This window comes from Tursiops truncatus, chromosome 1 (assembly GCF_011762595.2).
Source record: "Tursiops truncatus isolate mTurTru1 chromosome 1, mTurTru1.mat.Y, whole genome shotgun sequence".
In the NCBI taxonomy this organism is placed as follows: Eukaryota; Metazoa; Chordata; class Mammalia; order Artiodactyla; family Delphinidae; genus Tursiops; species Tursiops truncatus.
This window is the reverse complement of record NC_047034.1, coordinates 94,334,408-94,350,647: the sequence shown is the minus strand read 5'-3', so window position 1 is coordinate 94,350,647 and position 16,240 is coordinate 94,334,408. Positions and strand designations below refer to the sequence as shown.

The window sequence follows — 16,240 nt, the reverse complement described above, 5'->3', positions numbered from 1 at the left end:
CAGAAACAAAAGCCACACATTTCCTTGCGAATTTGTCTGACTCCTGTTTTTCTTTACATTTTAATATTGATGCTCTGTATGGAATTATTTGGACTAAGTGAGCTTTACATTTGGCCAAGAGGCATTAGCAAAGATTCTGATAACAAGAGAGGAGTGAAAACATTCAGAATGTGGATATAAGCTTAGAGGAAAGAAGGCTTATATTATGCATGTAGACTTTATGACTGGGCCAGAGGAAGTATATTGGGTAATAATGGAAAGCACATTTGTAAATGACAGGTGGATTTAGTCAGAGCAGCCTGAAATTGATTTAATGGGAAACAGAAAGCTATGATTTCCTAATGAACAGGGAGTGTCATAATGCTTTATTGAGGTGAAACTGATGGAAGAATGCCGGTTAGATTTTGTGAGAAGAGATAAGAGACAGAAATATCTGCCAGCAACATTTGGCATTTTGTAGGTAGAAGATGGTAAGACCTTGTATTATTTACCTGTGACATTGGGGTGAGTCATTAAGATGGAAGAAAAATCCTTTGAAAGAAAAAACAACATACTTTTTTGTATTTTAGTGAGAGTTTGGGCATAGGAAATCAGGGTGGTGGAAGAGTTAAATATGTCTAGAAGATATTAGTGATATTATTGAAGAAATACAGTGATTTCGCTGGTCAAGTCAGCAACATAGAGAACTTACCATTTGCCAGGGAATACTATGCTAATAAATGATCCCAGGAGACTCAGAGTCCAGGATGGGAGGCAGACAAGTAAACAGATACTCACTTGTAGTAAAAGTGCTGTGATTGAGGCAGTTACCAGGTAATATGACAAAACAAAAAGGGAGCAAATAGCACAGCTGAGGGAATAGTTAGGAAAGCTTCCTAGAAGAAGCACAATCTAAGCTCATCTTTGAAACATGGGCAAGAATTAACCAGATAAGAAAGATACTACAGATAGTGCTATAGTGAGAAGGAATAGCAGGGGGAAAATGGTGAGGAGTGAAATCGAAGTATTTATTTGTTGAGGATGATGGAGGGTTGTGTGTATTGTGTTAAGGAGATTCGACTTTATTCCCTAGGGACACTTGTGTCAGAAAGATGAGCTCATTTATGGAAATGCCACCTTTATATTGATGGAGCATTTGCATAATAGGTACCACCTATAATGAGGGATCCCTATGGAAACCTCAAGCTCTAAAGGGCAGCTTTTGAAAACTACTGAGAGCCCAGTGCTTTCATTTACAGAAACCAACAAACTTGCTCAAAGACATGCAGTTAGATCTAATTTTAGAACAAATATTCTGCCTTCTGGAAGAGTTTCTTGCACTGCAGGAAGAACTGATCTTCACTAATGTTACTTAGAAGGTGCATTTACTTAGAACCATTGACAGATTAATGAACATCAGATTTCTTGTTCATGCACCCTCTGAAAACACAGAATAAGGAAGAAGGGGTAACACGTGAGAGGAGAATGATGACTCTTTCACTTTTCCCGGACCTGGTAGCACATGCCTCTTTGATAAAACCCTATTTGTTCTTCCAAGACATGTATTTCTAAGAGATGTCTTTACTTACAGGAGAAAAAAAGGCAAAATAGGGAACCTGAAACTGAGTGGGTGAAAATTTAAATGCTTTTTCCTTTTAAAAAAATGAGTTTTAAGGTGAGACTGCAAATGACCATGGTAGCTATAGAAATAAAATTTACTTTTGAAATAAAATTTATTTGAAGAGATCAGTTTAACCAAAGAGTAAATTAAGCTCCGTTTTGTCTTTATGCTTCTTATATTTAAAATCTGACCTTAGTAAGAAATGGAAATTTATTTTCAATACAATAAATTTGGAAAAGTTAATTTCTTAGGATGTTCTCAGAATGGAACAATGTTTTTAATGTTTTTAGATATAGGAAGGTGGTCACCTTGTCATTCAGTCTTATACTTCTTTGGTTATTAATGTTTACTGTGAGATTATTCTGTATCAGACACTGTGCCAGGAAATATAAGGAATATAACTCATTGTCCCTATGCTTGAGGAGTCCACACTAACTTGGAAGAAACAAATAATTAAAATGTGATGTAATAATTTTGATAATATAAGGTCAGTACTTTGAGAGAATGACGTTTTCTAAGCTTCAGAAATAAGGTGGTACTTTAAGTGAATTTTGAATGATAAATACAAATTTAGAGAGTAAGAGGTCAGTCTTAAATATGAATTATGAGGAAAGGTATAAAACCCACCACTTAATCTGACTTGGAAAGTGGGGAGCTTGTTTGATCAGGAAGTATTCTATAAAGCCATAGCTGATGGAAGTGGCCCTTGGCCAAAGCAAAAAGTAAAGCTGATTATATAGGAGAGGAATCAGAGGTCAGTAGACAGAAGAGGTGTTTCCAAAGAGGGCATCTGTTTCTCTGGGCATGGAGATGAAGATTAGAGGGTTGATTGAATAGAGCAGGAAACAGTGAGTGAACCAAACAAATTGGAAGATAATGGTTGAGAACAAATATCTGGAATAGCATTGATTTAGATTTTAGATATGATTAGATTTATTATCATAGTAATCTGATAATAGAAGGGACAGGTGTGTTTAAAGAGCCAAAGGTGTGGTAGAAAACAAGGTTGTGGATGGGATGGTATTTTTGTTAGCTGGGGTAGGAAGGAAAAATAGATTGGGGGGCAGGTGAAGGAAATATAAGGATTTTGGTTTGAAACATACTGAGTGTGAGGTGCCTGTGAACTATCTATGGAGAAATATAAACATGGAAACATAAATGTTCCGTTTACTCATTTGTGAAATCAGATTGATATGTTTTGCCCTCCCTATTCCATAAGGATGTTGTAAGGCCTTACATGAAAGAATAGCAATGAAATAGCCTTGAAAAATGGAAAACAATGAAATGGAAAGGGTTCTTTATATTTGTTTAGTGTACATTTTCTAAGGAAGAATGGCAAAAAAAAAAAAAGCTAATAATAAATTAGTTATATATTTTAACCACTTTTCTGGGCCAGACTTTACCTGAAGGACAAGAATGTTATTTGAGTATAAGAACTCATTACCTATACGAAGACATGTTCAACTTCTTTTTCAATGTGTACTACATCTTCCAAGAATAGTTTCTAATGGAGTTTACTAAAGACATTGCACATATTTATTTTTATTATTTTTGGTTCATATCAGAGTGGAAGTTAATGAATGTCTTCTTAAGTACTTAGGGGAACAAAAAGAAATAAAACAAAATATCACTGATGGAAGCAGACTCAGTTATCTACTCAGCATGATTTTATCTGTATAAACATGATGAGTTATTTTTTTAAATAAAAATTATTTTTATTTTCTGTAGCTGTTGATTACGTGCATATCAACCACAGTAGCTTCTAAACCAGGGCAAGTGCTACAGTCTTTTCTTTTGCTGTTTATGCGTTGCTGCGGTAGCTAATTTCAGAAGAGGAGTTTGCAGTTAAATTTGATGGAGCACACTACATCTCCTCAATTCCAGTCAGATTCTAATGGTGCTGCTAAAAGGCTGTGTTAGAACTGTAAGAGAATGTTCTCCAGATTCCAATAGATGTAGGACAGGCCTCATAATACAGACTCGTAGCCACTAAATGTGGCAAGAGTGTGCTTTAAAGCTGGATCACAAAAAAAAATTGGATTTGGTCCAAATATAAAAAAAGTCCCTTTAGAGGTTTTGTTTTGTTTTGTTTTTAATAGGGAACAACTTAATCTTGGTGTTCTAATGAAGAAAAAAATTACAGGTAATACTAGGATGTTAATTTCTTTCCTCTCTGAAACAAGCTAAATTCTTGAGTATTGCAAGACAGATGACAGACATTCAGTGCTTGTCATAAAGATGCTTAATAAATTTGGGATTAAAATTTCATTGACATAGTGGTGATCTTTTGGGTCATGGCTTTCTTTGAGAATGTGATGAAAGCTGTAAGTCCCCTACATAAAAGAATGTACAAGCACACACTAAATTTAGCATATATTTTCAGGGAGTTCAGTCATCATCAGAAGTGTATCCTTGAACTCCCAAGTTAAAAAAACAAAAAATGAACAAAACAAAACAAAACAAACTTCTGAAAAGAGAAATATTAAGAAATATTTGATCCATGGATTTCTAGGAATGGAAAGGAAGAAGTAAAATTTTTTGTGTGGATCAGATGGTGACATTTCATTCCTTGACTGAATTTACCTTGACTATCCCACCTAAAGATCTCCTATCCCACCCTGCCCCTAGTAAACACCCAGTCACTCTTTATGAGATAGGATTATTCCCTTTATAGCAGTTAGTACAATCAAAACTTACTTTTCATTAATATTTTTGTTGCTGCTTGTTCTTACTAGAATGTATGCCCATGAAGACCTTTAAAATGGCTAATGCTTCTTTTCATCAGCTCAATTTTTGCTCCATTTTCAAGACTTTTGTCATATAGTATTTACTTTCTGATAGTGTCTGAATGATATGCAATATTTCCAAGTCTGAACTGTGGTAAGAATTATATTTTATGGCAATATTTTAATTATTTTTTTTAAAATGTGTGCAGTCTCTTCTGGGAAGACTATAGCTTTGGTAGGGATGTAACTTTGTACTGAACTGCATATGTGTGTATGGTTTACCAGCAGATTTCTTGCAGCTCTATTCCTGAGATCTCTTTCGTATTCACCATTTTGCTTCATATCTCTAACTATGAATAATGTTTTAAGATGGTTATAGTTATGAAAAGTACTCTGTACTCTTGACAAGGTACAACTTTATGTCCTTTTTCATATTATTTTCAAGTCATGTTTAATGTTAATTTATACTTGTAAAACTTACTTGGCAATCAATGAACTGAGCTTCAAAGAGGATACATCTTCTGCCAATTAGTTTGACGCTTTGGAGACAAGGCAGACTCCAAACATGATTAAAGTTGCTCTAACCCTGATGAAGAGGGATAAACTATATCACATAATATTAAGGTATGATTCAGAAAAATCAGCCTAGTAAAGTCAGTTCGGGGAGGATTTCTTTCTGACCGGTTAAATAGTAGAGTAAACGCTTTTCTTTATTCAAGAGATTGCCATCAATTGAATTCATTATTTGATAGAAAAATAACTAAAAGAGTTTGGTGAAGTTGGTTTTTCTTCCATCAGCTAATGTTTTCACAGTGTTTTTTCTAGTTCGAGTTCAACAATTCAAAAGAACACATTTTATTAAGCTCAAGACCTTTTATGAAGAGTAACTGATTATGACAAACTATCAGCTAAGAGATTTACGCTGAGCTTACTTAATTTTAGAAACAGAAATGATTCCATGATCTTGATTTCAGTATGGATACAGCCTACTGAACTGAATGATATTTAGTGTCTCTGAGCCTTTCTAGAAATGACTGTTTCTAGCTATGAGCAGTCAGAGATTAAGGCTTTGTTTCAGCCTATAGCATCTAAATTTTAATTAATGCTCCCTGCCTATTGTGCTAGGTAGACCACTTTTAGTAGCTTTTCTCATGGTCCACTAATCATGTGATGATGGAGAGGCAAAGTATGTTTTGTCTATAAATTCACATTCTTTTATATTGTCATAGGAACTCAAATTGTACGTTTAGTAAAGGATATAATCATACCTACCTTGTCAAGTCAGCAAGATGCCATTTTTTATTCTTTTTCAAAAATATCCATATTTCTAGAAGGCTTGGCTTTTAGAAACTCTGTAATGTCAATAATTTTTCATATTTGCTCTAACTCGAAGGTATACTTTGAATTTTGCTATCAGTTGCATTCAAATTTAGCATTTGTAGAAGGAAACAATTTGGTAATCCTGAGTGCTCAGATAGGGTTTTAAAAAAATCTTTTTAAGGAGAATAAAGCTAAGGGATTATTATATGTGTGTGTGTATATATATATATATATATATATATATATATATATATATATATATATATAATATGTATAATTATACATATAATTTACCTTAGTAGAAAAATAACTGGTTTCATTTGTTGATGAACATAAGTACAATTTTATATTTATACTTCTAAAATAATTCTGTTTGAAAAATTTGTAATTTTAATTTTGGTAGTAATTTTCAAATGTAAACGCCGTTTTCTTGTTAGGACTAAGAATCAATTTTATGAAGAAAAGATGTCATCAGAGAATACTATAGATTATAACGATGAAATGACTCTATGAGTATGATGATAGGAACCAGAGATTCTGAGTTCATGGTAAATCTTACCACAACCTTATCACTATATGGCATGTGGCATATAGGCACTTGTCATTATTTTCTTTTTTAATCTCTACATATTGGTAATGCACTAACACTGTCATTTTGTGAACTCATAGATGTAAGTGAGGTGCAAGTAATAAATATTATGATTCAAGTGCCACAAATACAAATGTCACACAAACATAATCAGACCATGATCATATTATTATTAGTATTATTATTTTTTTGCAGTACACGGGCCTCTCACTGTTGTGGCCTCTCCTGTTGTGGAGCACAGGCTCCGGACGCGCAGGCTCAGCGGCCATGGCTCACGGGCCCAGCCGCTCTGCGGCATGAGGGATCCTCCCGGACTGGGGCACGAACCCGTGTCCCCTGCATGGGCAGGCAGACTCTCAACCACTGCGCCACCAGGGAAGCCCCATATTATTATTTAAATGACATGGAAGTTTGTTAATGATATGGTTAATTCAGAAAATTCCAGTTACACAGTTCACTTAGAATTAAAACTTTCTGAGCTTGGATTTCTTTATGGATTGGATTATGTGTATGATTTTAAAATAGTCATTACTTCCCTCATAAAATTTATTTTATTTGTTGGAGATTTTAAAAAAAGCAGTGATTAGAGTAAGTTCTTATTTATTTCAGGCACAAACTGATAATAATTTATTAAGAAAAATGCTTTTAAACTAAGTGTTTAATGCAAATTACATTTTTAAACCCATGTCAACCCCACTTCTAGTGACAATAATAAAATCTGTGCCTGCTCTAGCAGCACATACACTGTAACCTGGATGTGGTGATGAACCCTTACATAGAAAACAATAAAGTGCTTTACAAGCCGTACATCTCACAAAAAAGCTGTGATCATTGAGGTTTTGAATTTACGTGATATCATGTTACATTATTTTTTTAAAAAGTAATGAAGACCCAGATATCTGCTAGAGGCCATATACTAAAAACTCATTCATTTCTGAAACTTTCTTTCTTCATACAAACTCTTGATGTACAAAGTATTGACTGATTATTTTTGTGGTGTGTGTACAATGACAAGTGAGTCCCATAAGTTTTCTAACTTTCAGAAACAGAGGAGAACATATATAAATGTTTAAAAGAGAAGACAGCATTGCAGAAGAACCCAGAGTGGTCATTAAATCATGCTAACAACTTTTTGTAGGCAAAAAAAGAAATCTTTGTTAAATTTTAACAATTTTGAGATTGAGTTTTTCATACTACAGTTTTGACAGTGAGATATTTGAGAATGTTGTTTTACTTGTGACATTTGAAATGAATTACTCTTAAGTATTATTTCTTTATACAATGCCTTATCTGATTTATTGTATCCTTACTTTACAAAGGAAATGATGATATTGCGTATGTGTGAAACTAAACATTCACAACAGTTTAAGTTATATATTATTTATTATAGAATATGCTTTTTAAATTGTAAAACCAGCCCACACTAGTTTCCATAAAACTGCCTTAGGTAAGTATGTGGAAAGTACCTCCAAACTCAGTGATATGTTTTATATATATTGATTATATGTTTTTGGTGTTATTAACATAAAATATTATTAAAGCTTTATTTTTTGGTTACGGTATTTCTGCACACAATGAATCAGGGTAACAGGGGGTTGCTGTCCCATCTTGTTTTCTAAATTGGTTATTTATACAATAAACCACACAGACAACTCCCAAGTTTTCCCACAATTTTCTTTTGCACAGTCTTGCCAGTAGCTCTCCAGAATTTATAAGTCTAGATGACATTACAGAAATTTTATTTTTAAGAGTTTTCACATGTGCTTCCTGTACTTTTAGAGTCCTGACACAAGAAATTACATTATTGCCAGTTGTGTGTAAAATTTAAGTTAAAACATTAATATATTAATTATTAAAGAACAGAATTTGAATGTGTAATAAATGAGTAGAGTCAACTCAAGTCAGTTGTGACTCAACTGCATCTTTGCAAGCAACTATATGGGTTGCTTTCAGTGGAGTGATCAGAATAACTCATCCTTACTGCATCAATCTTAGGATTCCATGTCAGTAAACTTGGGGTAAAATAAAGACTCTATTGTAAGGAATCTGGTTTGATTTTCTTTTTAGTTTATAATGCTTATGTAAAGGGGTAAGCTGAGAAGATACTTCCTTTTTGACCACTCTTGAATAGTGACCCATAATGATTACTGAGATTAAAGTTCAGTGTATTTTATAAAAAATATTACTTACTTTCACAGAAGTGAAGAGATACAGTTGCACAATGGTGGTTACAATGGTAGAAATACCTATTGCCAATAAAATGTTAGCAAGAGATTTAAAAATGACTGTACAGCACCGCATCAGAGAACTGTATAACAGCAAAATGATTAATAATATTTTCTCATATAAATAAGATCCTTAAATCGTTTTTAGAAATAAATGGGGGGGGAAGTGCTTTTTTTTTTTTTCCTAATTCCTACCAAAATATTTTCTGATGTGGAGCAAAAGACAGTAAAAAAATGACAGAGTTAAAAAAAAAAAGACATTTCATGCATTTAAGCCACCATTAATCTCTGACTCTAACATAAGGCAGATGATTAATCTTTTGTAAAACTATGACTTTAGCCACTTAAGCTCATTTTAGTGCTTTTCATGACAAGGACATGATAGGCCTTGTAAATTTAGGAGTTAAGATGTGTTTCCAACAGGTTAGTTTATACAGGCTCAGATGTTTTTTGAAACACCAACTTTATAACAAAAAATGCTTTGGAGAAATGATGAAAGTTATTATAAAGAAAAACCAGAAGGGGTCCTATAGAGTTTATCACAGATGACACTGTTAGATCAATGAACACAAATTGCATTTGCTTATGTGTCATCCTCAGTCTTAATGATGTGGAAAAGGGTGACATTGAATAGGACCTGGTGACCATTGTTCCAGGCATAAAGAGCTCTATCTCTTGCATTGTAGTCAAGCATGGATATGTGAAAGTATTGGTTATGAAAGGGAATGTCCGTGTACTCATATGTGGAGGTTTTGGTGGAATAGGAATAATACACCTTGGCTCCAGTTAAGTGGGAGTTGGTGACATACAGTGTCCCACAGATCATGAAGGATTCCCCCGCACTTCTCTTGGGATAGCCAGTGCTCCAGCTCTTCATTACCTCCAAGGTATCTTTGTTAAGTTGGCTGATGACAATATTGCCTGCATTCTGGTTAGTTGCATACACAGCCCACAGCCCGATTTCATCAGCCATTAGGTCGATGTCAGAGAACCCACCCCATGTGTAAGGGTAAACGTTGTGAAAACCAGCATACTCCAGGCTTCTTTGGGCAAGCACTCTCCCCATATCAAAGCTGTATTTGATGATGATGTTACTCTGATACTTGTTAAAATAGAGTGAGCCATTGTAGACAACATGGTTAGTTCCTGCCCATTTGAACGGGAGGTTGTATGTCCTTGATTCGGCCCCGCTGACAAAGTCTGCAATTGATTTGTACTCACGGACAATTTTATTGTTAGTATAACTGTCCATGTACCAAACCTGGGAAGAAGGAAAAAATGAAGTAATTAAATTCTGTACTTTTTTGAGAATTCCAAAATAAAGACAGTGAGAATCAGCACATATTAATATCGTCATTCTCAGGCTCTGGAAGATTCTCTTACCACTTACCTGTTGCAGTTTGATAGTACTGCAGGCTTTGGCAAAGATAGTGACATGGTCTGTGTGGAAAGGAAACAACTAAATGTACTGCCTTGAAGTTGATTTGCTTTTTGTCCTTTCTTTTTTTGTTGTTTTAAAAATTTTTTACCATTCAGTGCATATCACTGAGTGAATCAAACATATATCAATGCAAATCACATCACTTTTTTCATTTACCTGATCAATTTGATTAGTAATAACTGCAAAAAATATCACGTTCAGAAAATTTATTTATTCCATCCCTTGCTCTGAAAAATATATGGCTTAATTTTGAGCATTCAACTTATTTTTCCTTTATGGATAACAACCTTCTAGTAATGCTTGTTCATTGGATCAGCTTATAGGTACAACCACCTTTTAATGAAATAATTTTACTAACTTAGCTACTAAACTTGCTTGGATGTAACCCTTGAAAATCCTAATGTGTACTGAGTTCTGTAATAGAACATAGATGGAGCTATGATAAGTCTCTAGTATATTGATTTTCATAATAGAGGCATTGCCAAATACCCTCTATGCTGTTTTCTTTAAAATTACCCCTAGATTCTAGGTATATTTTAGCTTGTTTAGTGAATTGGGTAGCTCTTGAGCTTTTTTACTTACTTAGTTTTTTTTTCACACTAAGGAGCAAATTCTAGAAGGAATGTACAGAAAAATTTGTATACTTGTAACTAGCCCTTTTCAAGAATAAAACAGTAATAACCAATAAAAAATTAGACTCACTATACTGATGAATTATAGGATAGAACATTTTACTAAAATAAGTTTGCCATGTATCTGTAGATATGTTAATATCATCAAACTGAAAATATTTGCAAACAGTGTAACACTTTTCAAGTTGAAACTAATATCCCTGAAAAATAATGGATAGTCTAGTAGGCATAAAGCTTAAATAAAACATAATTCTAAGCAAAGGCATTTGAGGAAGCAACATACTCTGTTATTTTTTTCAGATGCTAAGGGATCTGTCATCCAAGCGCCAAATCGGGTTCCAGATGTCTTGACTGTAACTGGGCCTGTGATTTTCATCAGTTTGCCACATGCTGAAATTAGAGTAACATGAACATGTTGGGTGAACATGGCAATAATTCCAACACACATACTTATACCAAGAGCAAAGAAAGGAATCCTAAAACAAAGCAAATAGAATTAATACCACATTCTGAATAAATGATCATTCATGTGGGATGCTATGCATTTAACTATAATTTGAAACATGAGTAGTTGCTTTTTCAGTGCTCTAAATCTAAAGTGTGGAATTTTAAAATGGGAAATTATTTATACAATCTGGAAAGAGATAAATGAGGAACGTCATTATCATTATACCAGTCCAGCTGCTGCTTCTAAGTAAAGAAGTCAGCAAAATTAAATTTTCCATGATGCTGTTTACCTGATCATCAGCTTCCCCTCACCTGACCCTCTCTGCTCATGCTTTGAGACTTTGGACTACTTATGCAAGCCAGAAAGAACTCTTGTTAAGTCGATTTTCAGTTTGTATTGGTAAATGAGCAGCTCCTGTGAAAATTATATTTATAGAATATAATAAAAAAAATGTAATCACAATCTACCTAAAAGATGTAGAGTTTTGAAAGGTAAATGCCTTGTGCAAGCCTGATAGGGCAGCCCTAAAGATACAGGGAAAACCCCCCACAAAACTCAAGCCCTCATACCCTGTAGTCCCATGCAGTGAAAGATGTAGAGTATCAATTAATGTAATACATGATAAAAAACTAGTGACTTTCTTGAAAAATTATATTTTTATCACTCTATCTATGAATAAAATCTTAGGAAAAGCTTGGACTTTATAAATGCCAAAGTCTAAACCAAAAAGAAACCCAGGCATTTTGTGAGATTTTTACAACAGAATAATTTAAAAGTGATTTATCGTACACATTGTGAAAGGCAATATGACTGCCTGTAAATGTTGACTTTTGGTCTAAACAAAGAAATTTTCCTATCCATTTATACTCCTCTTTTCTTTGTGTTCTTTTTTTACTTTAAAAAAATTGTTCCATATGGCCCATGTTTCTTAGATCCTCCTCTGCCTATCCTTAGGACTGATAAATTTCTACTTAGTGCCTGTCAGTTCCTGTATGTTTGGAAGGGAAAGAACAGATCCCCAAAGCAAATAAAGGACAAAACTAATTGTAACTTAGGGCTTATCTTGCCTCATTTTTCTCTATGTGTGTTCCTCATAAGAATAATTTGTAACGGGCAGAATACTAAGCCATGCAGTTAGAAAGATGATGAACGATAACATTATATTTTGTGCTATTGCTTCAGTGATAACTACACATTTAGTAATCTCCAGCTTTTCATGAAACCTAAACCGAATATATTTTTTTCTTCTTTTTTGAAGAAACTAGATGTGATAACATCTTTATATATTTTATATAAAGGAATTACTTTATAACTTCCTAAGACCTGTTAAACTGAGCAAATCAGAAGTCTTTGTGGCATTATCTATATTGAATAGCAAGATCTTCAGTTAAACCTATTTAGAATATATTAGCTCAACTTGGTATAAACACATGAACACTATGTGAATAAAATAGTATCAGTTTGAACTAGAAAAAAGTAAATGTATCCTGAAAGAATATAAGTTGCGTATATTCTCTGAATGCACTAAATAAGTGAAAGTAATATGATCTTTAATGATGACCTACATAAATATTTCTAAATTCACAATGGTAAGTGCATGAAAATTTAAACTATAAGTATATGGAAATAAATAGAAAGACATTGCTCCCCCTAAAAAACACCACAAATAAAATATGTGACTTCTTCCTTATGCATGAAAAATAAATACTTTTGTTGAACAGAATACAAATAGCAAAAATAGATAAAATATGAAATGTAACTGGCTAAGATGATGGTGCTTTTATCTCCTTTATTTTGCAAAATCTCATTAAAATGATAGTAAAAGAGTAAAACATGGGGGAAAAAACCCAAAGCAAAGAGAATGGTACAGAGCCATGAGTGGAGAATAAACTTTTCGTTTTTAATAAATTTATTTATTTATTTATTTATTTTTGGCTGCATTGGGTCCTCGTTGCTGTGTGCAGGCTTTCTTTAGTTGCAGTGAGCGGGGGCTATTTTTGTTGTGGCATGCAGGCTTCTCATTGTGGTGGCTCCTCGTTGCGGAGCATGGGCTCTAGGCGTGCGGGCTTCAGTAGTTGTAGCACTCAGGCTCAGTAGTTGTGGCACGCAGGCTCTAGAGTGCAGGCTCAGTAGTTGCGGCGCACGGGCTTAGTTGCTCTGCGACATGTGGGATCTTCCTGGACCAGGGCTCGAATCTGTGTCCCCTGCATTGGCAGGTTGATTCTTAACCACTGCACCACCAGGGAAACCCCATTGCACCACAAGGGAAGCCCAGAGAAGAAATTTTTAACAAATTTCTGGAAGGCAGAAAGTGATGGAGAGTGGTAATTAAAGGTGTAGGATGAAATAAAATGCACTAGTGTCTAAGCATAGGAGATAAGAGCTGAGGATGGAGCTGCTCTGCCTTGAAGAGAAGTAAGGGACACCTCGCCGTGACACACACGTGGTAGGAAAACTGATAAAAGGATTTACCATATATATTATGAATCTTTCCTGGAGCCTTGGGAGATATGTTTTCTATAATTGGAGCATAGGTGGATTTTATAGTTGGATTTTTTAACCTAATGGGAGGAACCTTTGTCTTTTAACATAATATAGTTGAGGACTATATATGGAAGCAGCTCCTTAGAGGGCACACAGCCTTGTCTGGAAACAGTGTGGAGGAAAGAAGCCTGTAGCAGTTGCAAGGGTTCCTGATATACTAGGCTGCTTAAAGTTGTCCTAGATCATTTTTATTAAAATCGTCTTCGAAGATGGTGGAGTAGAAGGATGTGACTTCACTCCCTCTTGCGAGAACACCAGAATCATAACTAACTGCTGAACAGTCATCGACGGGACACTGGAACTCACAGAAAAGATACCCCACATCCAAAGACAAAGGAGAAGCCACAATGAGACTGTAGGAGGGGCATATTCACAATAAAATCAAATCCCATAACTGCTGGGTGGGTGACTCACAAACTGGAGAACACTTATACCACAGAAGTCCACCCACTAGAGTGAAGGTTGTGAGCCCCACGTCAGGATTCCCAACCTGGGGGTCCCACAATGGGAGGAGGAATTCCTAGAGAATCAGAATTAGAAGGCAGCGGGATTTGATTGCAGAACAACAGGACTGGGGAAAACAGAGACTCAAGGAGGGCACACACAAAGTAATGTGCACATCGGGACCCAGGGGAAGGAGCAGTGACCCCAGGGGACACTGAACCAGACCTACCTGCTAGTGTTGGAGGGTCTCCTGAAAAAGTGGGGGGTGGCTCTGGCACACAGTGAGGACAAGGACACTGGCAGCAGAAGTTCTGGGAAGTACTCCTTGGTATGAGCCCTCCCAGAGTCTGCCATTAGCCCCACCAAAGAGCCTTGGTAGGCTCCAGTGTTGGGTTGCCTCAGGCCAAACAACGAACAGGGAGGGGACCCAATCCCACCCATCAGCAGTCAAGTGGATTAAAGTTTTACTGGGCTCTGTCCACCAGAGCAACAGCCAGCTCTACCCACCACCAGTCCCTCCCATCAGGAAACTTGCACAAGCCTCTTAGATAGCCTTATCCACCAGAGGGCAGACAGCAGAAGCAAGAAGAACTACAGTCCTGTAGCCTGTGGAACAAAAACCACATTCACGGAAAGATAGACAAGGTGAAAAGGCAGAGGGCTATGTACCAGATGAAGGAACAAGATAAAATCTAAGAAAAACAACTAAATGCAATGGAGATAGGCAACCATCCAGAAAAACAATTCAGGATAATGATAGTGAAGATGATCCAGGACCTTGGAAAAAGAATGGAGGCAAAGATCAAGAAGATGCAAGAAATGTTTCACAAAGACTTAGAGGAATTAAAGTACAAAAAAACAGAGATGAACAATACAATAACTGAAATGAAAATTACACTAGAAGGAATCAGTAGCAGAATAACTGAGGCAGAAGAACGGATAAGTGACCTGGCAGATAGAATGGTGGAATTCACTGCTGCAGAACAGAATAGAAAAAAAAGAAGGAAAAGAAATGAAGACAGCCTAAGAGACATCTGGGACAAAATTAAACACAACAACATTCGCAGTATAAGGGTACCAGAAGGAGAAGAGAGAGAGAAAGGACCAGAGAAAATATTTGAAGAGATTATACTCGAAAACTTCCCTAACATGGGAAAGGAAATATCCACCCAAGTCCAGGAAACACAGAGAGTCCCATACAGGATAAACCTAAGGAGAAACATGCCAAGACACATAGTAATCAAATTGGCAAAAATTAAACAAAAAAAAATTTATTGAAAGCAGCAAGGGTAAAATGACAAATAACATACAAGGAAACTCCCATAAGGTTAACAACTGATTTCTCAGCAGAAACTCTACAAGCCAGAAGGGAGTGGCATGATATACTTAAAGTGATGAAAGGGAAGAACCTACAATTAAGATTACTCTACCCAGCAAGGAACTCATTCAGATTCAATGGAGAAATCAAAAGCTTTACAGACAAGCAAAAGCTAAGAGAATTCAACACCAAAAAACCAGCTCTACAACAAATGCTAAAGGAACTTCTCTAAGTGGGAAACACAAGAGAAGAAAAGGATCTACAAAAACAAACCCAAAACTAAGAAAATGGTCATAGGAACATACATATCGATAATTACCTTAAGCATGAATGGATTAAATGCTCCAACCAAAAGACACAGGCTTGCTGAATGGATACAAAAACAAGACCCATCTATATGCTGTCTACAAGAGACCCACTTCAGACCTAGGGACACATACAGACTGAAAGTGAGGGCATGGAAAAAGGATAATCCATGCTAATGGAAATCAAAAGAAAGCTGGAGTAGCAATACTCATATCAGATAAAATAGACTTTAAAATAAAGAATGTTACAAGAGACAAGGAAGGACACTACATAATGATCAAGGGATCAATCCAAGAAGAAGATATAGCAATTATAAATATGTATGCACCCAACATAGGAGCACCTCAATACATAAGGCAACTGCTAACAGCTATAAAAGAGGAAATTGCCAGTAACACAATAATAGTGGGGGACTTTTAACACCTCACTTACACCAACGGACAGATCCTCCAAAGAGAAAATTAATGAAGAAACAGAAGCTTTAAATGACACAATAGACCAGATAGATTTAATTGATATTTGTACGACACTCCATCCAAAAACAGCAGATTACACTTTCTTCTCAACTGCGCACAGAACATTCTCTAGGATAGATCATATCTTGGGTCACAAATCAAGCCTCAGTAAATATAAGAAAATTGAAATCA

General features: G+C 35.4%; 1 protein-coding gene across 2 annotated transcripts in view; it reads right to left on the bottom strand.

Annotated features, from left to right (window-relative positions):
* Nucleotides 1-9,043: 9,043 nt before the first annotated feature.
* OLFM3 (olfactomedin 3) overlaps nucleotides 9,044-16,240 on the bottom strand; it is a 51,810-nt gene continuing 44,613 nt past the window's right edge. For both annotated transcript variants that reach the window (XM_019919179.2, XM_004324162.3), the window contains 2 exons: nucleotides 10,817-10,923; nucleotides 9,044-9,721 (listed from right to left, as the gene is read on the bottom strand). In XM_019919179.2, the coding sequence (XP_019774738.1) occupies nucleotides 9,044-9,721; nucleotides 10,817-10,923 (785 nt within the window). The remainder of the gene's footprint in view (nucleotides 9,722-10,816; nucleotides 10,924-16,240) is intronic.